Raw genomic sequence first — 27,545 nt, 5'->3', positions numbered from 1 at the left:
ACCCAAGATATGGACTTCTGATGAGATGCTCCCACAACAGCCTCTAAAAGCGACTCGGCTCAGGCTCATTTACATATGACTTTGAAGATTATTTCTTTTATAGGTAAATAGGTGAGTTTGAACACAGAAGAAGGAATTCTAGACATGTCATACTCGACCTGACTATTTTAGTGGTGTAAAAGCTGGTGACAGGTTCCCTTTAAGCCCAGCAGCTTTATGTTGCAGATCTCAAGTCACCTAAATTAATGTACTAATAGTGGACTGCACACCCACAAAGATCAAAGAAACCTTGGAAATAGTTGACTTCAGTTTTATTCTTTGATAAAAAGTTTGTACAAGATTTTTTTAAATTATTTTTTATCATTCTTTATTGAAGCAAATAATGTTGACATTGTGGAACACGCAGGTCCATAGAACTGAATGCAAGAAGTAACATATAGCAGTACATGACATACTAAAACCTAGATTATAAACAATTAAGTCCCAAGATGAATTTTCACATAAAAAGCCAGGAAAATATGTACAAGATTTGAAACATCAGAATCTGTTTTTACATCCTACAATCCTGCATGTGATTACTTTTGGCCGCTGAAGGGCAGAACCTAAAGTAATTGCTGAATTATCGGTAAATCCGCTGACTTTCTCAAATACTGATCAACGATACAAAGTCAAAGATAATTGTACAATTGTGGAGGTGCTGAAACATTGAAATTTATAAATCTCCCCACCCCCTTGTCTTTGTGTAATATATACAAAAAAATTCCTTTTGGGGAAAATAAAGAGGTTGATAAAAAACATTTAAAAAATTATAAAAATACATTATAGCAAAAAAAAAAAAATTGATAGAGGAGAGATAATAGTAAGGGTAAATAATTACCTTCACACAATAAAATGAGAAGCTTCTTTTGCCCCTGCTAAAGGTAGAGCTCCAAGGGTTTGGTTCCCGTGGCTCGTGGACAGCTTATTTCATTGCATGTGATATAATATAGGGTAAAAATTAGTGTTGGCCTCAATAAATTGTTTTATTTTGTATTTTGTTCATATTTAAAGTAATTTTGACACTTTATGATGTCTTATATGTGCAGCATTTTGTAGTGGCATTTTACAGCATTTTTTTTTCCTCAGGCTCTGAGATACCTGATGCCTATACAACTCATGTATTGACCACAAGTGCCTGATATTACAGTAAGAGATTATCCACCATCTATAAAGGAATAATGAGGATGAAATGACTAAGAGATGTAGTACTGCGCCGTAATGTAATGTATGATCCTCACATGACCTATCTTCAGAAGTACACTATCTGTGTTGCAACATGCATTGATTATGTGATGATGTCAACGCTCTTCCAGACGTCTCTCAGCTTTGCCGTCACCTTGAATGGCTTTACCTGAAGCACAACACCAAACTTCCCCTCCAGGTTTGGCAAAGGATCTCCCTCAGGAACCTCCAAAGTGAACCTTTGCAAGATCCATGAGAGAAAAAGAAAGATTTCCATCTTGGCCAAGGCTTCTCCAAGGCACACTCGAATTCCAGCACCAAATGGCAGGTAGCTTTGGCTAGCCGAATATACTCGATGTCCGTTTTCGTCTAAGAAGCGTTCTGTAATAGATTAGAAGAAGACCTGTGATGTCCACCTTGTTTGTGGTCTGTCCTAGACATATTGCTCTTGAGTACCTTTAACTTTATAAGAATTGGGTATGTTATGTTACAGCATGCTCAAAAAATAGCTCCCCAGCTAGCAATGCCAGGAGGCTCCACTTCACATATCAAGAAAGGGGTGCAGAACCGCGGACGATGACGTAAGCCAACACCTGGGATCGGAGTTTACGTGGTATCCGGTCTCATCCAGGGCCCGCTGCAAAGCGGTTTGGACTTGATGTGGCAGGGTACCACCAGGTCGTTTCACAGGTGCGGCTTTGCCCGCGGTGGTGGCCAAGGCGAGGTACATAGACGTCGAGCAGAATCGTAGTCGGGGACAAGCGGGAGGTCAGGACGGGCAGCACGGGATCAGAGTCAGGAATGTAGCAATAGGTCAAGGCAACAACAGAAGTGGGGTCACAACGGGAATTCAGAATAATAGCACAAGCCATCCAACAAGCTTTTTCTAAGGCTGTGAGGCACAAAGATCCGGGAGGCGGGGGGGGGGGGGGGGGGGAGCGATGTGCAGGGAGAGGCTGGTATATAAAGGATTCTGGGAAATGCCCAGAGCCAATCACTGGTGCGCTGTCCCTTTAAATTTTCAGGAATGCGCGCAACGGACCGCCGGAGCAGATACACGAGCGTGGAGAGGCGAGTGAGGGTGATGGGGCGCAGGGGCACAGAGAGGAGTGCAGGTGAGCCCACGACCCGAGACATGGGTTGCGGGAGCACCCGTGACATAATAGATGTAAATTGATTGGTAAATTACATAATATCATACCCCCCACACTTACGGATACATAACAGAAAACATGAGGTAAGGTGGTCATCTCCTTTAAGATAATGGCTCTCTAAATCAGTTTGAATGAAGATCTTTATGAATACACTTTCAGCTGTTCTTTGGGGTCAACCTTTCACCTAGCAGCCTGTTCTCCAGTTTTATGGTCCTAACTCAGCAGAGAGTACTGAAAACCAGGCACTTAGCATAGTCACAGATGAACTGATTATGTTGTGTACTCTCATAAAGGCAAGGATAATGAGGCTGATATAAGTGATAAAGAGCTTTGCTAACAATTATGTGTATGTCTAGGGCAACAAAGAAATCATTAGTGAGGATTCTCCTGACTTTCCGATCTGAGACCGGACATGTTGGAAGTTTGCTCTGCAAATGGCTGGTTATGGTATAGAAATTGTTATTGTGAAAAATTCCTATTGAAAATTTTTGCACAAACCTGGATTAAAGTCTCCGGGGTTCACCCATTCCTTCTCGTCATGATGCATGGACCACAGGTTTATAACCACTCGGGCGTCTTTAGGAATGGTGTATTCTCCAATGCTGGTAAACAAATATAGATATATATGTGAAATGCAATTAAATCTAATGTAATGAGCATTTTAGACATTGTTTCCAAGCATTATCATGAGTCATGTGACCAAAAATTCTGTGACAATAAAAATTTGGGGGGTTGAGAGGTGTTGCCAAGCCCTAGAGCACCATGCCCCTTCCCCCCAAGCCTTCACGAGATGCCAGATATGCTAAGATGCTTCGGCCTATTCATAGGACCCACTACATGCCTCTCCTGCCTACTTGACATGGAGGTTCTGTAAGAGTTGTAAAAGTTACAGTCTTCATTAAAGAAAATGTACCATTTGTTTTTATGCATTGTGAACCAAACATACCTTAAGAATGCTGTCGCTACACTGATGCAGAAACATATCTTGTTTAATCCCTGAAACAAGTGGTTTTGCTCAAAACACAATTATAAAATTCAGGAGGTTGGGAAAGCTGAGTTCCTACATAAACACATAAAACACGGAGCTTCCTGAACTGTCCAAACAGGAATAATCAACCTAAGCTGGATGACTCATACAAAGCAGCTGGGGGATTAATTACTGGGGGATTAATTACTTCTGCCTGTCGGGGACCACTCAATAATAACAGATTCTCAGCTTCTGCTGGGCAGGACAAGGCTGGAGCAATGCAAAATTAGGATGAGGAGAAGTCCCGAGCAGTCACAGGAGCGACAGAGCCTCATTATCATAATTTTATAATAGTTTTTTCAGCAAAACCATTCGGTTCAGTGATTAAAAAAAAAAATGTTTCTGCATCAGTGTAGCTGTAGCATTCCCAAGGTATGTTCGGTTCACAATGTATCGAAGCAAAATCGTAGATTTTGTAAAGAGGCAGTGCTAGGGTGCCCCCTGATGCACTGATGAGATGATTTGCATAACATTAAAAGTGTAAATTCTCTAAAATGATAACTTATTGAGGGCTAAGAAAGCACAGAAAAGCTTATAAAGTGCCCTATGCAATGTTGTGGTCACTGATAGGTTCCCTATAAAAGATGACTCTGGACAGCACTAATACATCTATTATATTTCATGCAGGCCCCCAGGGGGCGGAGCATGACATGAAGACTCTCACTAGTGTTGTTCGAGTCATGCTCCACCCCCTGGGGCTTTTCAAAAGTAAATTTAACTAATACAGTCCCATAAATATAAAAAATAAGAAAATTATTTCATTTATGTATATCACATTTTGTAAAGTTGTACATTTCTTATAGATTCCCACCTGGTATCTTTCATAGCTACGTGAGGAATGAGTAGAGGGGAGACAGGGCGAATTCTCAGAATTTCAGCAATGGTGGCCTCCAAGTAGTGTAAGATTTTCCTGTCGCTTAGTAGTGGATGTCTCCCTAATCCAACTTTGGCATCCATCTCCTCCTGAATCTTTTTTTGTACCTGTAATATATTATAGGAACAAATGTGTATATATATATATATATATATATATATATATATATATATATATATATAGTACAGGATGTGTTCACGAGGCAAAAATTCTAGCCATAATTTTTTATTTTAAATGGTTGTTGGACAGTGGTACCAGTCAGCTGTGAGGGCAGCGTCCAAGGACACCTTAAAAATGCAGTCCTCAATTCACTCAGGTTTGGCTCTGCCCGCTGTGGGGTGTGTGACAAGATGTGCAGTTTCCCACACAGTGTTTACTGCTACATATACAAATACACCACATTCTGGTTAGAACAGGGAGAGGACTTCCTGTCTGGTCAGGCTGAGATTTGAAGAGACAATGAGCTGTCAGTCAAAAGAAGGAGGCGGGGCTTACTGGCAGCCTGATGAAACCATGACTCTTCTATTCAGAAATTGATTCATGACTACTCATTTGCATATGAGAAAAACAGCTGTTAGGTACAGAGCCTCAGTGACAGATAATTTTAAGTGATATGGTGAGGACTTTTAACCCTTTAACAGCAGGTATTACTGCTGTGAAGGAAGTTTGTATGTTCTATTGGCGTTTGCATAGGTTTCCTCCCACACTCTAAAACATATTGGTATGTTGATTACATTGGGGACAGGGACTGATTTGGCAAGCTTTGTGCGTAATCTGTGTGTGCTATATAAAGAATTATTATTATTAAAATTCTGGTAACAGGTCTTCTTTAAAAATGCCGTTCTCAGTTCACTGAGATTAAGGATTAAGGTGAAAGCACTTGAGGTGAGATAGTAACTTCCTGTGTAGCTCCAGCACCCTTTGTCTTTGCCTATGTGTCCAGTGTGTCTTAGGCTGACAAAATTGTTCACAGTGGATGTCGTTTTGGAGCATTGGGGTAAGGAACAGCAGATGTTAAGTGGAGAAAGAGGCTTATTAACCCACCATTCATTACTGTTTTTGCTTATCACTCCTAGAATATCCACAAGTTATCCCCCTACCTCTGGGTAATGTAATAAATAAGCAATGGTCCATTTCAACACTGTAGATGTTGTCTCCACTCCTGCTCCGAATATATCCCCAACAGTCATGAGGATGTGATCCTCCGTTAGCCCCACATCTTGGGATATGTTGCTGTTGTTATTTTCCATACTGAGTTTGGCCTTCAGAAGAGCATCCAATAGGTCATTGACTGTTTCACTGCAAAAAGCTTCCTGCAACATATTGAGATTAGAATCAGAAACCAGATGTCGCAAACACATGTCCAGATGTATCGTTATTATCCATGGAAAACAATGTAATAATTGAAATATTGCTTCCAGTCTAGTTATTAAAGGGTCACTCTAACCTCCTACAAGACATCAGTCCTTTGTACTGTAACATGTGGAACAATGGTAGGAGGTGGTTTTCTCATTGGAGTCAATGTACAATGGGTTAACCGCACTAAGGAGGGAACTTTTCTGTCATTGTGTGCCAAGACCCCCATGTCTGTAATAACATTTTTTAATGGTGAACTCGTTTATAAATGCAAAAAAGTGATGTGACTGCAGAATTTTCCTATTGACCTATCGGTCTTAGTTAGGACTAGACTAAACTGTCTGCATAAAGGAGGCTATGTAGCCATGCCACGCTAGTCACAGGTATCATGGCATTCAGTGGATGAACATGAGTTGTCTGGGTTCGGATACAGTCTTTTAGCCATCATTGATCAATGGCTGACTACCAGATGTGCAGGCATCCTGTGATATAATAGAGCCAAGGGTTAGGCAATCTATGGCCCACTATGTTTGGTACCAGAATCTCTTGGGTCACCCAAGGGTACAGCAAATGTGAAAAAAGCTTATAAGAGGACACAGGGTGGCAAGGGGGTAGTTAACAAGTGCACAACACCTGGGGGTCTACATTACTAGGTACTAGGTAGCATCAAATATTTGTGCAAAAGTCATCTCCAATGTGTGCCTGTATAAAGTGTGTATAGTTCTTTACAGTATTCGCTCCTCCACCTACCTCATGTTCCTTCAGTTTTTTCTGGAGCAGCTGATCACGGGTTATCACCGACTCTCTCAATATATTGAGGTCCTTGTTAGGGAATATCTGACAACATAGAAGAACAACATCATACATTGAATTTCACTCTATTGGTAAACTTTTATTGTTGCATCTATCTAATAAATGTATTGTGTAGATGCCATATACAATAGCTCTAGGAAACAGAAGGCTGTATATTATGTGCATTAACCATAGATATGGGTCCTTGAGTTATCACATTTTGTTAAAGGGGGTTTCCAGTTTTATAGTGATGCTGTATCCACTGCAGAGATCAGTATAGGATCTGTATATGGTGTTTTTTCTATACACTGAATGGAACCAGAAGACAAAACTGTCCATTGTATTCAGCCTCATTAAAATAAATGCTATTACTTGTACAACACTTACAGTCATGGTGCTGTGTTTGGTCTTTTTAACCCTGGACTATCGCTTCATGTCCTTACCTGGAGCCAGGGAAAGATGTCAACCAGACTGTCCTTTGCCACAGTATCCACGATTCCTTTGCTGTATCTTAACATGGTCTCAAACTCCTCATCGCCTCTGCTATATCTTGTGTTAAAGCACAAGGCGCAAACCACGTTGGTGACGGCTCTTGTGAGTTCTGGAGCCATGTCGAATGGGATGGACTGGAAAGTTGTGAGTGTTTGGCACAAGGAGGCAGCTTCATGAGAAACTATGGTAAAGGGACAAGAGTTAGAAGGACATTTTCTGTGAATTCATTTTTGTGATCTCATTTGCTTTCTCTGCAGCTATCTTAAGTTGAAGACAATGTTAGGTAGCAGCCCTGGAGAGCTGTGTACTCATAGGTTTGTGTGTTTATAGTGAGAGAACTGTGACAGGTTCTCTAAAGACTCTGGGTGGGTCTTCAGCCTGAAGAGCTTTCTGCTCTTTGCATTGTGCAGCTCCACAGAAGAGTCACAGAGGACAGAAGCTGTGAAGAGGAGTGTTCATGTCAAAGTGCCCAAACCTTTTCAGGCTGAAAGACCCGTCCAGAGCAGTTACAGAAGCTTCAAACCAAAAAGCTTAAAAATTCACTCTAATTATATATACCCAGGGCCTATACCTAGCACGTTTTATTATGGATAAAACTGATCACCGATTCCAATTAATTGGTTGCCGCCATGGGATGATATAGATAGTCCTAATTAGCGGGCTGTCGCCACATTAGGATGGTATATATCGTCCAGCTGATCATGCTGGCACACTGGCTGTTACATACAGCCTGGTCATTGCTGCGTCTGTCCGGCAGGGAGATCTCCTTAAGCAAAACCGTGGCAGCTAAGGAGAAAGACAGAGAAAACAGAGTTCCCTCCGTCACTCCCCAAGTCCCCTGCAATGCATTCATAGGGTGCTGGGGGATTAACATGGCTGCCAGACCTCCGTGACTTTCATGTACAGTGGACTATGAGGCACAATCCAAAACTGGGTCTTGTAGGCAAACTGTCCGAAAAATTCTAACAGATACAATACATTACAGTATAGAAGTCCTGCAAAGTATTGTATGAGGGATCAAGATGTGGCCGTAGAGTTTAAAATATATCATTATATCATTATATTTTGTACAAACACCGCCCCCCCCCCAGCCACAGAACTGATATTGTCGCATCCATAGTGACCTTGGCCAAGCAGATATTACATTATTAGACCCGTATTGTGAAAAATTGCAATTTTAGTGCCTCCCACCTCCCAAAAATATGTAAAAGAAAGCGATCAAAAGGTCAGATGTTCCCTATAATAGTACCAATCTAATCATTAACTTTTCCTGCAATAAAAAGCCCTAATAATTGTCTTTTGATTGAGGAATACAAACGTTATAGCTCTCAGAATATGATGACACAAAATAGTTTATTATACTCTACGTTTATACTCTGTGTAAACGTTTTAATTAAAAAAACAAGTGGCAAAACCGCTGTTTTATTCTGTATCGCTGCAGGAAAGGATTAATAAATTTAAATCATCATGCAATTGGAAAATAAAAATCTTACCACAAAAAAACAAGCCCTCATATGCCCTTGTAGGCTAAAAAATATAAAAAGTTATGGCTTTTGGAATTTGAGCTAGGTCCTGAAGGCCATTTTAAGTTGTGTCCTTAAGGTGTTAAATTGCTTTTAGATACGATACATACAAACATACCATAACCAGACATAGAAGTAGTTTAACCCTTAGGCTATTCTCTCATGGCCACTATACAGTCCTGATTCATGGTCAAGATGGGGTTAACCTTGTGTGGAATTAGCCTCATTAGGTTACCATAGAGGTCTTATGTTGTTCCATATACAGTTTGGAAAAAAACATGAAATACTGGTATATTATCTAAGGAAATTGTATGTGCAAGGTGTATTTGGAGTCTGTTGTCTTAGTATCCCCACATGGGTGTAAAGACATAAATAAATATCAATTTCCTCTAATTCACAGAATAGAAGTAAATGTATAATTGATAGATGACTGCAGTATATAGACAGATGCAATATTAAATTAATTAAAATTAAAAAAAGGAGAATAATAACTACACTGCTATATTTTCACTTGACTGACATACACAAAATTTCTCCCCCATTCATTAGAATGCACATCTATATATCCACGGTATAAGCACTTTAAATTAACTTGGCAGATCATTTTAACATGCCTGGATACAATGCACAAAATTTTAAGCCTAATGATTTGTGTAAAATTATTTTATACATATGATAGCAAAATTACTGAACATTAAAATCTCTTGTCTGACCACTAGATGTCACCAGAGCCCTAAGAATGTCTTTATGGTGACACTAGGGATGTTTTAGAGGTTTCAACCCAAATATTTTCCTTTCTTCAAGAGATTGAACACATTGGCACTTATTTACTAAGGGTTGTGCGCTACACTTTCATCGGACTTCGTGACGTATTCGGGATTTGCATGGTTTTGACAGGTATTTAACAGGGGTTTGCTGGGATTGTGCCACATGTGTGGATTCGGACTGAGCGCAGGATTTAACTTTCAAATTGTGTCGCAAGCCCAAGCATTTACATACACCAGGAAGAAGAAGGTGAAGCGACACATGCAGGATATCGGGCGCACAATCTTAGTGAATCGCTGCACAGGGCATTATACACGGACAATGCACTTTCGGGGAACTCGCTGGAACTGGTAAGAAAATGTGACCCATTGAGGGTTTCTCTATTTCTGTATGTTGGAAGTATCCAAGACTTTGTCAGTTTGCGATTAAAACCTATAGTATTAGACACCTATATAATAGGTTAATTAGTTCCAGAATTTTGCAGAAAAATTTTGGTGCTGTTGTAGCCCATTTTACCACATTTTGACAGTTAAGCCACACCCTCTTGTCACAGAGACATTAAATATCAATAAATGAATCATCAATAATATTAACCATGATGACTGGTTTGGCAAGCTCGGTGCAGCGCTACGTAATCTGTGTGCGCTATATTCATAAAGAATCATTATTATTAATTATGACTGTAGTATGACCAGTATTCTAAACTTTTACCACTAGAGGGAGCAAGAGTACTCCATATAAAGTGAACGTAGGTCTCGGCAAATAAAAAATTTTAAAAATGTATAAGGCTAAGATGTGCAATTTCTTCACAAATTTGGTGTAGCTAGTCATTACATTGAAATTGGACTGTGCAGTGTTCTGTTTCATGGTCCAACCACAGAGTGCTGGGAATCCGATTTCCTCCCTGATTCCAAAAAACATACTGGTAGGTTGATTAGATTATGAGCCCCATTGGGGACAGGGACGATTAGGCCAACTCTGTGCAGTGCTGCGGAATTTGTGCGCACTAGATAAATAAAGAAATTATTATTATTGGGACTCTGGGCATCAAAGTGGAATATGATGTATAATGTAATTATGACAATGCAGCCAGTGCCCGTGTTACGTACAAAATAGGTTTTTAGGTTTGTTCTTAAGTTAAATCTGTGTGTAAGTCGCAACTGGTATATTTTATAATTGTAACTTCAGGCCAAATTTTTTTTTGTCCCAATTTGACAATTGGATTTTCCAAATTTTTATCTGTCATGGGAAGAAGGATCATCATTACAGACACCTTACAGCTAATCATTGCAGCCTGGAAGTATAGTATCCAGAGACTTCACCAGAGGTCACAGGGGTCAGGGAGGTCTGTCTGTAAATAGGGGTTGACAGGTGGGTGTTCTTAAGTCGCCTGTATATCACATATAAAGGACTTTTATTGGGCATAAATGACAAAATGTAGAATACAATTACATCAAGCAATTATTAAATAATTTCCATGCGTTGCACACATCCACTTGTTTTATTTCTTGGTCCCATCCATTTCACCGTCTGATGTCCTATTTGCATGCTTTAGTATCTATGGATTCTCAAGATAAAACCATAACATATGCCAGTCGGGAAGGGGTACCAGGTACCTCTGACCAGTAGGGAAGGAGACAGGGGAAGGATAAGGAGTGTGGAAGCCTGGGGCTGGTCCCCTCATTAACGGTGTGCTATGTTATTGCATTAGCCGCTTCTTGATTCCGTCTTATTTCTGGTTACAAAATATCTCTGATGTATCCATATTTCTCTGTAAATCCTCTGATGCAGGGAGTCCCATTCAAGGCAGTGTGGTCAGTCTTTGAATCAGGACAAGACATGTTCCATGATTCACAGACTGACCACAGGTTGCTCTGCAGATTACAGTTTAGCAATGGGGGGGAGGGGTTATCAATTAATAATAATAATTCTTTATTTATATAGCGCACACAGATTCTTTGCTGCACAGAGCTTGCCACATCAGTTCCTGTCCCTATGGGGCTCATAATCTGGAGTGTGGGAGGAAACCGGAGTACCCGGAGGAAACCTACGCAAACACAGAGAGAACATACAAGTTCTTTGCAGATGTTGACCTGGATGGGGCAGGACCTCAGCACTGAAAGGCTGTAGTGCTAACCCATAAGCCACCGTGATAAATTAGGGCACTACTCTAACAGCTGTAATGGTCCATTTCTGACAACACTTTAATTCTCAATAATTATTTAAGAGGGTTGTCAGACACTGTCTGACTGCTAGTATATACATTTCTATAGACATTTACTCACTGATCTGCTCAATGGCGACAGTCCCTTCACCAAACATGCTGAGAGCGGAGTGCACCAGTTTACGGTGAAACTTCCAAGTCGGGCTGTAGTCTGCAAAAGCAATATCCTTGGCGTCTCTTGTCAAAATATCAGTTGTGACCTTGAAAGGAAAATACACAAAGGGCATACGGATTATTTCAAATATAATAGTTGCTACACTGCATCATGAGACACTGGCACCATACATGGAGAGCAAAATATGAATAAACATTCAGCATCTTGTAATTGATCACAGGTCCTCTTTAACCCTTTCCTTACCGGCCCTTTTCCATTTTTGCGGGTTTTTTTACTCCCTTCTTTCCACAAGGGAATTATTTTTTACTTTTCCGTACACAGAGATATAAGTGGGTTTATAATCTGCTGGACAAATTGTACTTTCTAGTTGCACTATTTTATATTTCGTTATTGTACAGGGAAATTGAAAAATCCCAATTGTGGTAGAATTGGCAAAAAAACCCCCACAGTTGTGCAGTATTTATACGCGCTTATACGCCACTGACACATTGTAACAAATGTGTATATAACCAGAAAGCTCCCTGTAGTTTAAAGCTAGCCCCCAGCCTCCTCTAGTATATAGCCAGCCAGCCCCCTGCAGTATTTAGCCTGCCAGTCCCCTGCAGTATATAGCCATCCCCCTGTAGTATATAGACTGCCAGCCCCAGTAGTACATGGCCTGCCAGCCCCCTGTAGTATATTGCCTGCTAGCCCCCTGTAGTATATAGCCAGCCAGCCCCCTGTAGTATATAGCCTGCCATCCCCTGAAGTATATAGCCGCCAGCTCCCTGTAGTATATAGCCACCAGTCCCCTGTAGTATATTGCCAGCCCCCTGTATTATATATCCTACCAGTCCCCTGTATATATAAATATATATATATATATATATATATATATATATATATATATATATATATATATATGCACACGGACCTGGTGTCGGAATGGTGATGACTCAATTTATTATTTTTTTATATACCCAAGTATAAGCCAAGTGGGGAAGTTTCAGCACAAAAGTTGTGCTGAAAAACTCAGCTTATACTCAAGTATATACGGTAAATTATATGGAAATGGAAACTTTTAAAAAGATGTCCCATGCAAGCCGCAGCGGTTGTCCTATTGGGATTCTACCTTATTGGCCATTGTGGATTGACAACCACAAATAGTTATGACATCTTACAACAGTGATGATGTGCCCATGTCTTTTCCTTGACCCATCCTGGAAAACTTATTTCTAAAAACTTTGAGCAAGCCTTAACCTTTTCCAGCCATTGGACAGAGGTTCAGCAGTGAGTCAGAACCAGTATCAGTACTATCCAATCTAGCATTACAAGGTGGCGTCTGAAGAATTTCATTAAGTTGTGTTTAGCCTTGAAGTCCTGTCCTTGTAAATGAAATACATGACACATTTCATCCAAGTCCCAGATTTCTCCACACTAATAACTCACAACTATTACTAATAATTGATGATTGTATATTGAAATTGTATATGGGACTCATTACATTGCTAAGTGATAAGCTAAAAAGAATATATTCCGGGAATACTCACCGTGCGAGGTCTTCCAGCAAAAGTTTTTCCCTTCTTCAGTAGAACCTCCCGGGCGTCCTCATGGTTATTCACGATAACCACATAGTGGGAACCCATCATGAAGGAGTAGAGGCTGCCATACTTTTTCTGCAGGTTACAGAAGAGGATGTGTGGAGGGAGGTGATTCCCAAGATGAAGTAAACTCCCAATGACAGGCAATGAAGGTAAGCTCTTGGGATACTTTGCAGATCCGTGGCTTCTTAATCCCCATCTCCAGACAGAGATGAGAATGAGCCCAATGACTAGAAGCAAAGCACCACCAAGCCACACAATCATGCTGGGGTCTTCTCCACCTTGTAATAACTTTGGCAGTCTACAGCCCAAATAAATATTGCTGGGGGTTTTACAGCAACCAATCACAGCTAAGAGATCATTAACTCCCTCAGTGCTGAAAATAAGTGTCTTCCTTCAGACTCTTGCAATATTTTTGATTATGTATCTTTAGTTTCATTCTTAAAAGTTTAATAATGAAACTTCAAACTTTTGATAGGGATAGAGTATATATATATATATATATATATATATATATATATATATATATATATGTGTGTGTGTTTGTGTGTGTGTTTTAATCTAAAGATATTTCAATTTACTTCTAAGGATTTAGTGTACTCAAAAGTGTTTTTCTGATTTTGCCAAACCGTTAGTCATATTCCTGGGTGGATGATGTTGGAAGATCTTTGACCCTTTTTATATAATCATATAAATAATTCTAAACTGCAAAAAAAAATATGAAACTATTGTTAATGACTAATAAAATGGTTAATAACTTGTTCTTATCAGCTAATTAAATAATTAATAACTTGTTCCTCTCCTTTGCTCAGTATTGAGTAGAAGCAGCTTTGGAGCTAGTACGGCCAGGAGTCTTCTTGGGAATGATGCAACATGTTTTTCACACCTGGATTTGGGGATCCTCTGCCTCTTCCTTGCAGATCCTCTCCAGTTCCCTGAGGTTGGATGGGGAACGTTGGTGGAAGCCATTTTCAAGTCTCTCCAGAGATGCTCCATTAGGTTTAGGTCGGGGCTCTGGCTCTGCCAGTCAGGAATGGTCACATAGTTGTCCTGAAGCCTCTGCTTTGTTATTTTAGCCGTGTGTTTAGGGTCAGTGTCTTGTTGAAAGGTGAACCTTTGGCCCAGTCTGAGGTCCAGAGCACTCTGGAAGAGGTTATCATCCAGAATATCTCTGTACTTGGCCGCATTCATCTTTCCTTCAATTGCAACCAGATGTGCTGTCCCTGCCCCCCATAGTATGATGCTGTAGGGGCAGATTTATCAAGCTGTTTAAAAGTCAAAAGATTCTTAGTTGCCCATGGCAACCAATCACAGCTCCCCTTTAAAAAATTAATGAGCACTGGTTAAATGAAAGCTGAGCTGTAATTGGTTGCCATGGGAAACTAAGAATATTGTGACTTTTAGACAGCTTGATAAATCTGCTCCAATGAGTCACTGCTGGGATTGTATTTGGCAGGTGATGAGCAGTGCCTGATTTTCTCCTCACATAACGCTCAGAACACCATAAAGTTCAATCTTTGTCTCATTAGACCAGAAAATCTTATTTCTCATAGTCTTCATGTGTTTTTCATACTGCATGTGGCTTTCATATGTCTTGCACTGAGGAGAGGCTTTTTTTTCGGCACACTTTGCCATAAAGCCCCGACTAGTGGAGGACTGCAGTGATAGGTGACTTTGTGGAACTGTCTCCCATCTCCCAACTGCATCTTTGGAGCATAACCACAGTCATCTTGGGGTTCTTCTTTACCTCTCTAACCAAGGCTCTTCTCCCAGGATTGCTTAATTTGGCTGAACAGACAGGTCAAGGAAGAGTTGTGGTCATCCCATTTAAGGATTATGGAGGCCACTGTGCTCTTAGGAACCTTGAGTGCTGTAGAAATTCTTTTGTAACCTTGAACAGATCTTTAACCTTGCCGTAATTCTGTCTCTGAGCTCCTTGGGCAGACATCATGATTTTGATGTGCTCTAACATGCACTGTGAGCTGTGAGGTCTTATATAGACAGGTTTGAGCCTTTCATAATCAAGTCCAATCAGTTAAATTAAACACAGCTGGACTCCAATGAAGGAGTAAAACCATCTCAAGGCGGATCAGAAGGAAATGGACAGCACGTGAGTTAAATATGAGTGTCATAGCAAAGGGTCTGCATACTTATGACCATGTTTCAGTTTTTCATGTTTAATAAATTAGCAAACATATCTACATTTGTGTTTTTTCTGTCAAGATGGGGAGCAGAGTGTGCATAACTGAGCAAAAAAATAACTTTTTGATCTTGTCTGCAATGAAACAAAGAGTGAAAAATGTAAAGGGGTCTGAACACTTTCTGTACCCACTGTAAGCTATACTGTATAGTGTATCTGCAATCCTCACATAAATAAAGGGGGAACTGACCACTGGGAGAGCTTCAGGTCAGAGTGCCTGTCTCCTGCGTTCCAGGAGCTCAATTGCCGGAAGTTAGATATCCGAAAGTGACGTGTCAGTATTTCTATATGGCAGTCTTAGCGCGAAAACGATGTGTTGCGCATATGCGCCGATTATCTACTGGAGAAGATTTGCCAGTAGTCTTATAGATGTAACCTGGTGGAATTAATCTTATTTAGGTGTTATATCTTGTCTCTTGCTTTGGGACTACTGCCGTGCACCAAGTGGAGGCGTCGGACGAATGGTTCAACGTTGGGGTGGCTTTGGGTGCGCTGCTTTGATGTATTCCAGTTCTGCATTTAAGGCTTCTCCCAGAATCCATTAAGACTCTGTGTTGCTTTCGATTTGGATTGTCTGTGGAGCTATTCAAATTTTAAGACCAACAGAAGCAGGTTTTTCATTGATAAACGGGTCTTTTGGGTGTCTTGCTACAAATGGATTTGGGGACTTTCTACCATTTTTCTTTGCATATCATGTAAAGCTCTGTCAGATTGGGGCAGCCATTCTCATATCTCTTCGATTGGATTCAGGTCTGTGCTTCTGGACCAGACTTTCAATGAGTTATACCTAGGCCACTCATGCATTTACTTTGTCTGTGCTTAGGGTTCTTGTCTTGTTGGAAGGTGAATCTTCTGAGGTCCCATTTTGAAAATTTGCATAAAAAAGCACCGAATATGCTGCAAAAACGCCTTATGAAGACCTACTATATCTTGTCGTTTAACCATTAATAGCAACAATCATGTTTTTTCCAATTAAGAATTATGCAGGACAACGTGCTCCTAAAAACTTTCAGTGGAGTAGACATGTTTTTTGTATCTTCTCCTGATCTGTGCCTCCACAGGCTCTACAAGCAGTTCTTGGTTATTAGGCTACCCGAACATGTTTATGGGCCCAAAACAAAGGTCCTGTGGAACATTTATGCATTCTATGTGTCTCTGGAGATATGTTTAGTCATACTTATGTGTTTGTTATTAGTGGCAACAGGACTGTACAAAATATATTTGGGCTGTGCTGTGTTTGGTGAAGTAATCTCACACACCAGTGCACCAAGTACAGCAACAAACATTGAATATAAATGCTTTTTTCACAGTCCTGCTGCTATTAGTATAAACATGTATAAAATACATCCAGGCAATAATCTCTCTCATGGTGGAAAGAAATTTCCTGTCAATGGGGGAGATTGATCAGAAGTGTCTGAGAGCGGAACTGTTCTATTTGCCCATGATAACCAATCAGAGCTCAGCTTTCATTTTCCCACAGCTGTTTATAAACTTAAAGCTGAGCTCTGATTGGTTTCCATTGGTAACTCGAACTGTTTTACCTCAGACACTTCTGATAAATGTCCCCCAATGTTAGCTTTTAATTATGTGCTAATTATTCAAATGAATGTCTTTGTACGCTTATTCAGACAGTTCCCTGGTTACATACAAGATAGGTTCTTCAGGTTTGTTCTTAAGTTGAATTTGTATGTAAGTTTGAACTGGTATTTTTTTTTTGTCACAGTGACAATTGGATTTTCAAAAGGATTATCAATAAAGCTTCATTACAGACACCTTACAGCTGTTCATTGCAGTCTGGGACTATAGTAAAGCATCCAGAGACTTCACCAGAGGTCACAGGGGGCAGAGGGGTCCACCTGTAACTAGGGAGCGTATGTAACTAGTGGGCATCTGTAAATTGGTGTCCTTAAGTTGGGGACTGCCTGTATGTAGTGTGTGCCACCTCCATGGTGTCTGAAGTAGAGTTTATCAATAGGGATTTTCATGGTTAGACCCGATGAAAGGACCTGATCAAAAATTCTTATATAAACAGCAATGTGAGAATATGAGAAACACTATAGAGGTGAATTTAGCATTTCTGGGGGTTCGGCAGCTTCAAGTTACACCTCTGCATGCCCAAAGAGTAAATTTGGTGTACCATCAGCAGCACAAATTTTTTGCAAAGTCCCCAATAGTTTTATTCTGCATATTTGTCTATGATATTTCAATGTAGAGCAAGATACCTGCTGTAACCAGACATCAGAATGAATTTAGCATAAAACAGGAGTTATACCAAGCAGAGAACACTGTGCTGGAGAACTACAAGACCCAGCATGGTCACCCATTCAATAACATGGACAACTCTAGAAATAAAAGGACTGTCATACTCTTTGTATAGATTATTAACCACCGGCGTACAATGGAAAGCATTGCAGAGGATTTAGGGCTGCGTTCAAACGTTCAGTTTTTCAGATGCAGTTTTTGTAGCCGAAAGCAGGTGTGGATCATAATGGGGAAGAACATATCATTGAGAGAAGCTGCAGCTCCTCTTTTTCTTCTCACTCCACTCCTGGTTTGGACATTGAAAACTGCATCTGAAAACTGAACGTTTGAATGCAGCCTTACAGAGTGCAGCTGAGGGGAGGGGGAACATGAAGCTGCAGTGCATTGTGGGAAAACAGGAAGCTACTGCTGCTGCAGAGCGACATGTCACTGGGCAGGTAATTCAGCTGATGGGTTTGGGGATGTTTGCAGGATTTGGATAAATTGTGGTGAGGGGATCATCATATAACAGACAGCGCTGTCTGTATACTGAACCATCTACAATGTGGTGGGATGTATAGTATCTAGTGTATTATGCATGCAGTATGTATTGTTTCATCCTTGCTACATTGTAACAATGTAATTTTCAATTACAAATTGTAGATATTTAAGTAATATATTGGTCTATGGAGAAAATGTATATTTAAAGAATCTGGGAAGAATCTGTATTATATTATATGTGTTAGGTGGTCTGTATTATATTAATATAATAATTTCTTTATTTATATAGCGCACACAGATTACATAGCGCTGCACAGAGCTGCCAATTCAGTCCCTGTCCCAATGGGTCTCACAGTCTAAGGCTACATGCACACGTGCTGCGGAGAGGAGCAGGGGATGACTGCCGCTCACCCCCGCCCCTCTCCATGGGAGTATACAGCGCTCTGCGCCGCATCACGTAGAAAGATAGGACATGTCCTTTCTACAGGCTACTAAGTGGTACGACGCCGCACATGTGCTGCACCGTACCGCTCCCGTACAGTGCCGTGAGCCCATAGAAGTGTATGGGGGACGTATATCGGCCGTATATAAGTTGGCCGTATATACGTCCCCCATACATCTGTGTGAATGTAGCCTAATCAACCTACCGGTATATTAGGGCTCTGGGTCTATATTTATATAGGGTTGTAATGAACTTGATCATATTTACCACTTTGTATTCAAATATTATAGCTTTTGGTTCTATACAATTTCCCTTCCTGAGATTATTCTAGTGTAATTTATGAAAAGCAGTCCCATAAAAATGTATTGCATACACACTTTTTTTTATAGTACAGTGCAGTCTATACTATATGCAGTTTGCCTGTGTAGTGTGCAGGGGGCGCCAGATTTATTTTCTGGCGTATGTTTTTCATGAATCTGGTGCCCTCTGAACTGCTCTGAAAGTGCATCACTTTTTTTTTTTGGAGCACCTTTAACATGGAGCGTACAACACATTTCTGTCTGGCTTTGCATGTTAAATGTGGCGCACAGTCCGACTGAGCATGGGAACGCCCATTTCTGTGCAGAAATTTGTGTCGCATGAAGAAAAGTGCAGCTGCACCACAAAAACCAATGTGGAGCAGACACTTCCTAAATACCCATGCAAGCAGTTTGCCCTGAAAAGAATGTGCAAAGTCCGACAAAAAATTGGTGCACGGCCCTTAGTAAATGTGCCCCAATGTATGAATAAATAGCATTTCTGAAAGCTCTTGATACCATGGGCCTTTGCCACAACAATGGGGCAGATTTACTTACCTGGTCCTGTCGCGATCCTGCGGTGCGTTGTCCGACAAGGATTCGGGTCTGCCGCAATTCACTAAGATCGTGCCCCCGAGTTCCTGCATCCGTCGCTTCTGCGCCGAGGTCCGCCGGAGTTCACCTGCTTCTTCCTGGTGCATGTGAGTGCTTGATCTTGTGTCACAATTCTGTTTTTAAATTCTGCGGTTTGTCCGAATCCGTCGGGTTGTCCGATGGCAACCCCCCTGGTTTCTGTTGCATGCAAGCCGGCGCCGATGTGCCACAATCCGATCGCGTGCACCAAAAACCCAGGGCAAATCGGTAAAAAGTCGGGAAATGCGCAGTTTGGACCCTTAGTAAATGTGCCCCAATGTCTGCAAAAAAAAAATTATCATGCACTATACAATTTTTGATTTAATCATGCAAAACGAAATAATTGCGAAACCCGACGAAAGTGCTGCGTTCAGACCCTTGGTAAATGAGCCCCAATATCTCCTGTTCCCACAGAAGAGGGGGTAACTTGCTTATGGGTGGGGTCCCATGTTGTATCTCAAATGGAGCTGCAGGTCAGCCATGCACGCTGTCACTCCGGTCACAGCCTTTGGCACTGATGGAAGTAACCAAATGCTGTGCCCAGCTGTCTCTGTCATTGTTGTGATCTGTGGGGAGGTCCCATCATCGCCCTGCGAGTTATCTTCAAATCTCTGATTGGGGAAAATGTCATTTTTACTTTAGTGTCTAGGCAACTTATAACGGTAACAAATCTCAGTTCAGTCCCCTCATTTACAGAGATATAAGATCCCCATTTACACAGACTAGGACCCCCTCTTTTACACAGCCCTTTAGACCAGAACCCCCCCCACTACCTCCACATTAATACAGGCCTCAGACTAACAACCCTCTTCCCCCGTCACATAGTCCTCAGACCGGAACCAGGTGCCTTGGAGCTATGGAAAATATTTAAAAAATAAAAAAATTTTACACCATTATTAGTGATTTAATGCATATCTCTCTTTTTGTCAAAGCTGCTGTACTAAGGATGGAGAGAGAAGTTGTAGCTAAGATGGCAGCCTCTGCGGATGGCCAGACCAAATACGGGCAGTCTGTGAAAGGGCTCCTCACCGAAAAAGTCAGTACATGCGGTGCTGATGTGATCGCGCTCACCAAACAAGTGCTGAAAGGATCCCGCAGTTCGGAAGTAAGATTGGAGATGTCATCATAACCATGGGTGCAGTCTGCTGCAGATTAAAAGGATTCGCACCAAGTTACATTGTTATCCCCTATCCAAAGGACTCTTGTGGGGGTTGGATCTTCAATGATCTGATTGTCATTATTTAGAATAACTATCGGATAACTACCATATATAACTTGGTATGATATTTTTAACAAAGTTTTCTGCCAAGTGTTTTGACTTGGCAGTGAATGACACATTTCTGGCAGCGAAATACTTCCACTAGGACAACATTTTTGGGAATGTTGATAACAGTATGTCTGATCCGACTTTCTGCCAACAACTATAGTATGAGAGAGATCAGATATTATCCATTCTGCAACCCTACAATCCAGTATATTCTTAAATGACACACAATGGATGCATGTTTGATCACATGAACGCATGTCTCTAGTCCCTGCTTCATTCATACTGTATCTCATAGCTTGCTGACAATGGCTAAATACAGGCAGTGTTGGACTATGGTTCTTTGGACCAACATAAAATGATTGTGACAACCCCTAGGAAATAAAACATAGTTAGGTTTTCTTCTGCAGGAACAATAGTGCTCATTTACTGTGTGGGGAAAAGACTGGGGCTACCGGAGGATCCATATGTAATCTGGTGGACCAGTCCAACCTTGGCTATCTATGATAATCCCCCAGAGAAGCGACTGTGTGCCTGCACCTGTACCTTCTGATGCATTTAGGAAGAGGTTTTCTTGATTATTATTCACAGCAGTCAGATAACCTCTACAGTCAATAATAATCTTATACCCTATTCCATGAATTAAAGAAAACATTTAGTATATATCTGTACCCCTCACTGTTTACATTGCATGTTCTGTACATTGTACCATGGAGCCGCTGTAGATAGAGATAAGTGGAAACCAATGTGAATTTTATGAAAAAATTAATTCTGCACGAATCTCAATATCCTGGTGATTTGTGGTACTGAGGTTCAGAGATCTGGAGGTTGTGGAAGCCATGACCAACCTCATGGAGCTGTTTTCAAAAAGTAGCCACCCTCCTTGTTCCTTGACTCAGCCTGGGGTAGTGGGTCCTCCTAGTGGTAAAACCAGAGCTGAAGTTCCCAGGGACATCTGAGGAGGCTTTTCTGTATGTGTGGTAGTGGAAGGAGCCGTCCAGCGAGGTCTTCCTAGGCCGTGTCATGCCTCCGGGAGAGTGTTTCCAGAACCACCTTGTCCAGTTTGGGGCTCCATGGTTATTATCTTAATTAATACGGGTAAAAAATGCATGCGTTTTTTAACGGACTACTTAAAAATGGCCCAAAAACGGGTTCAAAATGCCACATGTGACGCTGGCCCAAGTAGGACGGCCACTTTTATAAAGACTCCAGGTCTTGGTAGACATTCTGCTGTGATAGGTCCAAGCGTCAGGCCATGCTGGAAACTGCTTGCGGAAGTTGAGCATGGTTTCCAACTTCTCCTTATTCGGACCAATTTGATTCACCTCCTTTTTCTTATGTAAAGTTGACAGTTCATATACTACAGGAATATGTCATGTCGCTAAGTTTCAGGTTTTTTTTCTTTTAGCTTCTTGGACATGCAGCAAGAAACATGGTGATGCAAGAAGATGCCATTTTACATTCGGAAGATGTAAGCAAACTACAATACATTTTTACATACAAAAGTTATTGAGCCCATATGTATATTTTACAGGAGGCTTGATAGAGAATTGCATTTTTCCACCAAATCTTTGCAAAGCATTTCCATATCAATAAGAGAAAACAAATATGAGCCTGAGCACATTGGAACAAGAGATCCTGTGATCTTCATTGATGTTAGGAAGAGATTGCTTGGTAGAGGAAGAAGATGATATTTGTTTCATGTGAATTAGATTTCATAATGTGTACTAAGGATAAGTCATCAATACTGATAATGGCTGCAACACCATGTGGTCGTTAACAAGATAAACGTTTGATAAAAGGCTAAATAAAACACAACATTGTGAGCAGAGCCGCAGATCATGTGGGCCCTCCAGCAACAGACTCACAGAGCTTCCTCTGTATACCCCACCCGTGGTATCACAGCTGTACAACATGTTTACCAACGTAGCCATGTGCCCGAATCTTGCTTGTACAAATCAGCAGGTTCTTTGAGGGCGGGGTAATATGTTGCGTTTTGGTAGCATTTTCTTTGCGTTTTGAAACCCATTACTACAGCTGAGGAGAGGTTATTTGCTTAATTACATTACTATTAACATTTGCGTTTACAAAATGCAATGTGTTTCAAAATGCAATGAAATGCAACCAAAACATACCGTGTGACCGTAGCCTGAGGCTGGCGGCACACGTGGCATTTTTAACCCGTTTTTGGGTCGTTTTTAAGCAGTCCGTTAAATAACGCATGTGTTTTTGACAGGTTTTACCAATATCTTAATTAAAACTGGTCAAAAACGGATGCATTTTTTAACGGACTGCTTAAAAACGACCCAAAAACGGGTTCAAAACGCCACGTGTGTTGCCGGCCTGAAGCTGAATTGACACATGTAGGGTTGTTACTTGCTATCCGACTGCTAGAACACCCACCGCTTACAAGAATGGACCCCCAGCAATCCAGAGAATGGGGGTCTTGTTCTCAGTAATTAAATAAAGCATCGGGTCAAGCATGGTCGGGTCAAGCCTGAAACTCCATTCAAAACTCTGATAGTCTCCAGGACTGTTTATGAGATTTTGGGGGACACCTGAGCGCGGTGCTTGGCAATTTCTAATCTCACATAATATTAAATAGAGCGGAAGGATACATGCTCAACCTGCTGTTTCTTATAATTAGTGAGAAATGGACCCCCATTCTTATGATTGGTGAGTGTCCCAGAAGTCAGACCTGCACCAGATTGTTATCCTCTATGGCAGTGATGGCGAACCTTTTAGAGCCTGAGTGCCCAAACTTCAACCAAAAGCCACTTATTTATTGCAAAGTGTGTAGCACTGCAATTTAAGCAGTAATTTATTTCTCCTTGTTCTTTGACAACTTTCAATCGTTCAGCCTCCTAAAGACACCAATGCAGTTGAAAGGAGGAAGGCAAAGTCGCCTATTATTGTAGGAAGATTCTGCAGGCAGATTCTTTGAGTCCTGTCTGGTGAACTTCATGCTGGGGTGATGGCCTGAGTGCCCACAGAGAGGGCTTCGAGTGCCGCCTGTTTCACACGCCAGTATTCTAAACCATTTTTGGAAACCAGCACCAAATGTCAATCATACAGAGAGAAGTATAATGAAAAGATTTGTACAACTTCTTGGCTTAGGATCCATTTCTGATTTTGGCTTCCAAATACTGATGCAAGATACTGACCAAAATACTGCTGTGTGAAACTGATCCTAATGTCACTAAGCTGCAATACCCAGCAAAACCCATGCAAAGATGTGGTGCTATTCCTGGAAGAGTAGAGTTATGTGTATATAATCCTCTACAACCCATTTAGCTCTCTGATGGCTTAACGTGGACCTCATTCATCAAATGTATGCAGTAATTTAGAGATCGATAGTTATAAAGTAGTCATACATAACAATTTTCATCTTTAATGCTGATTCCTAACTTGCTCAATGTGTGATCTTTTCAGAGCCTGAGAAAAATGGCAATTATAACAACTCATCTACAGTACCAGTAAGTGCATCTATTACACCTTTATTCTAATGTGTCCTCAGCTCAGGACTGTGCATCAATACCATGTATAACTCTATCATCCATCTTGCAGGCAAGAAGCCATCCAGAAGAAGTAAGTATCTTTATTGCTTATTATATTCATAAATCACATGACTTGTTTGCTACTTGGTCTTTTAAAGTGAATGCGGCTGAGCTGCAATACCAAGCGCCACCACTATACTAAGTATGGTGCTCTTCATGCTAAGCAGCAAAAAAAGGCTGCAAACTATAATAGACCTGCCAGCCGGGTTATAGTCAAAGACACAAAGTACGTTTTCACCAGATTTACATTTATTGTTATATGACCGCCCCATCACATTATATATTTGCGTGTATTATTATAGTACCCATATCCTATGTGTAATCTCCTGATCTTTGCTTTTTGTGCAGCGTTGAGCAGTCATCAAATCTTCAGGATCAGCTGAGGCATCTGTTAAAGTGAGAAGAAAAACTGCATAATCTGAAGTGCACTGAATATTATTATCAGTATGGAAGAAAAGTTGTACATGAAGATGCTTTAGCGACCCATGTGTTGTGGGGCAGATGTGTCACCGTTGTTATGTTGGCACTAGGGGACATTGATGACGCTGCAGCTTAGAGTTCTGTCTTGCAGAGATGGTTTATCAAACAATTTTATGGCAGTGAAGTTATCATACAGAGTGACATTCCCATAGCTGCACCCTGTCTATATATTTGCAGAAAGTCCTTGAAATGTCACTTATGCAATTGCACCACAACATTTGATGACCGGTAACATATTTGCAGATGTTGTTGGTGGATTCTTCACCATTAACACACTGTAACAAAGTAAAGGTAAATGTGTGAACTTTTTAATTGGTTGTTACAAATTACAAATGTTTACTGTTGATAATGCCACGGAATTGTGCCACATGAACTATTTATACAGCCCCTTCCATGAATTTCTGGCACACTTGTTATAAGGATGTTGAGTGTGCGTTCACACATTCAGTTTTTTAGATGCAGTTATTGATGTCCAAACCAGAAGTGGTCTTGCCCATTATGATCCACATCTGCTTTTGGCTTCCAAAACTGCATCTGAAAAACTAAACGGGTGAACACACAATATGACAGAAAGCAGATCAGCAATAGAGGATCTGTCAGCTCTGCTGTCTTAGAAAATAGTCCATGTGAACAGTTCTGGGGAATCTCTTCTGATAAATCTGTGTTGTGCATGTGCCGACCCTCTGTTTTTCCTCCTGGCATTACATGTGGGGAGTCCAGGCTCTGCAGTCAATTCTATGGCAACGTTTAGATCTTGTTTTTGCCAACTGAGGCTGTAATGTGCTGCTGTCAGGGTGTCTTCCTGGTGATATAACTGTCCGTATAAAGGTACACCAATGGTCACCCTTTAAAGGTGACCTGTTACCCTGGAAAACCCACCCGCCAAATGTGCCCCCCAAAATCCTCCCCCAAGCCCCTTTCTCCCTAGCCATTTTTTTTTTTTTAATTATGTGCAGTAAATTCATTTAAACCGATCCGACCTCTTACTAAATAAGAGGTCGGATCGTGTATCTGGTGCGCTGGCAGTCGGCCTTATTCATAAGGGGGCGTGCCGACACACCCCTAGCACGCCGCCGCCAGCGGTCACATTGTAGGAGAAGCTGGCGCGGCCGGCCGGCAACGTGAGTCCAGGCTGCAGCCGCTGTTAGTGTGGTGCGGCCAGCACCGTGGAGAGTCGGCAGCGATGCGATGCTGCCGGCTTCTCCTACAATGTGACCGCTGGCGGGGGCGTGCTGGGGGTGTGACGGCACACCACCTTATGAATAAGGCCGACTGCCAGCGCACCAGATACACGATCCGACCTCTTATTTAGTGAGAGGTCGGATCGGTTTAAATGAATTTACTGCACATTAAAAAAAAATGGCTAGGGAGAAAGGGGCTGGGGGAGGATTATGGGGGGCACATTTGGTGGGTGGGTTTTCTGGGGTGACAGGTCCTCTTTAGCTTTGGCTAGTGGCATCTGTCTCCTGGAGGCTTTTATGGCCTCAGTTAAACAGATCCCTTTTATTACAGGAGCAAACAGGATGAAATGGCACAATCTTTGCCTTTTTTGGCCTCTGTCTGACAGTGTGACTAAGGACACTTCAGTGTGTGCAGCGGAACAGACATGCTACGTAAAAACTTAATGTGAACTGAACCTAAGAAAAGTACTTCGCTTATATCTAGAATGTGTATTCTATTTTTAAATAAAACTTGTTACAATGTGTCTTTTTATTTCTAATTGCTTGTGACTTTTGTAAAACGAATAGTGTAAATAATATTACATAATAAAATGTCAAAGATTCTCTTTTGTACTTGTATGCTCTCTACCATGCAGTTGTATTAAGACAATATTTTTTTTATAAATAAACATTTCATGGTACAAATCCTGTCACACTCTGGACTCTGGTACAATTTCTAGCTTTTGAAAATGACGTAGTTTGACTACATTGGCTTTGCTACACCTGCCTGTCGCTTGATAGCTTTGGCATCAAACAAGCCTATTTTTGTTAAAAACATCAACATTTTTAGACTTTCCCAAATTTGGGCATTACCAGAGCCCTGCCATGCTGTTGCTTCACAGGCTGTTACACTGTGCAGGAGCACTCCCTTCTCCCACTGTGTGAGATTACATCAGGCAGAGGGTATGGGAAAGAGCTGAGAATGCAGAGGGCAGGTTTTAACAGTGTAACAGCCTGTAAAGCAGCAGCATGGAGGGTCTCTGGTAACGCCCCCAGAACCCTTCACATTAGCAAAATTTTATCAGTTAATTTTAGAAGGAAGGAGGCCATGGATAACAAATATAAGTAAGTGAGGTCGCGGTCACACGATCCGCTAGGTGTCCGTTCATAACGCGATGCTAGCGCACAGGGGGCGGTCCTCGGCCCCAACGCACATGCGTTTCCAGGGAAACGCATGCGATCGGCTTATCAGTCGCATGCGTTTCCCTGTTAACGCATGTGCGTTCGGGCCGAGGACCTCCCCCTGTGAGCTAGCGTCGCGTTATGAACGGACGCCTAGCGGATCGTGTGACCGCGGCCTAAGGGTGCTGCTACACGTCACATTCTTGGACGTGTATTGAATGTTTACAATGTGTTTGGCGGCTTTGAACCCATTTATCTTCATTTCTATAAGTGTAGGCAGCTGTGAAACAGATTAAAACCAGCCAAACGCATGGTAAGCGGGTTTAAAAGCTCATCCATTTTCAGTTCATTTAAAAACGATGCAAGAACGCGACGTGTGGAAGTGTCCCTTGTGTATCATGATGGATTTTGATGGTAGATTTCCTTTAAAGGGACTGTGTCACCAGGTTATGCTCTATACCTGCAA

At 41.4% G+C, this 27,545-nt stretch overlaps 2 protein-coding genes across 6 annotated transcripts; one reads left to right on the top strand and one right to left on the bottom strand.

Annotated features, from left to right (window-relative positions):
* Nucleotides 1-294: 294 nt before the first annotated feature.
* CYP17A1 (cytochrome P450 family 17 subfamily A member 1) lies at nt 295-13,436 on the bottom strand. Its single transcript, XM_072131104.1, has 8 exons — nt 13,073-13,436; nt 11,490-11,628; nt 6,868-7,097; nt 6,383-6,469; nt 5,377-5,589; nt 4,214-4,383; nt 2,874-2,977; nt 295-1,602 (listed from the first exon to the last, which is right to left on the bottom strand). The coding sequence occupies exons 1-8, from the start codon at nt 13,385-13,387 to the stop codon at nt 1,325-1,327; spliced, it is 1,536 nt and encodes a 511-aa protein (XP_071987205.1). The 5' UTR covers nt 13,388-13,436; the 3' UTR covers nt 295-1,324.
* On the top strand, nt 9,281-25,652 carry BORCS7 (BLOC-1 related complex subunit 7). 5 transcript variants are annotated; one of them, XM_072131109.1, is made up of 6 exons: nt 9,281-9,554; nt 20,369-20,541; nt 22,109-22,171; nt 24,133-24,176; nt 24,268-24,288; nt 24,606-25,650. In XM_072131109.1, the coding sequence occupies exons 2-6, from the start codon at nt 20,383-20,385 to the stop codon at nt 24,655-24,657; spliced, it is 339 nt and encodes a 112-aa protein (XP_071987210.1). In that variant the 5' UTR covers nt 9,281-9,554; nt 20,369-20,382; the 3' UTR covers nt 24,658-25,650. The 5 variants fall into 5 exon arrangements, with proteins under 5 accessions (XP_071987210.1, XP_071987207.1, XP_071987208.1 ...); XM_072131106.1 differs by lacking the exon at nt 9,281-9,554 and adding an exon at nt 16,855-16,987 and having other exon boundaries at nt 24,606-25,651; XM_072131107.1 differs by lacking the exon at nt 9,281-9,554 and adding an exon at nt 17,864-18,022.
* Nucleotides 25,653-27,545: the final 1,893 nt, after the last annotated feature.

This window comes from Engystomops pustulosus, chromosome 11 (assembly GCF_040894005.1).
Source record: "Engystomops pustulosus chromosome 11, aEngPut4.maternal, whole genome shotgun sequence".
In the NCBI taxonomy this organism is placed as follows: Eukaryota; Metazoa; Chordata; class Amphibia; order Anura; family Leptodactylidae; genus Engystomops; species Engystomops pustulosus.
Note: the sequence above shows the minus strand (reverse complement) of the source record. Positions and strands in the feature narration are given on the sequence as shown.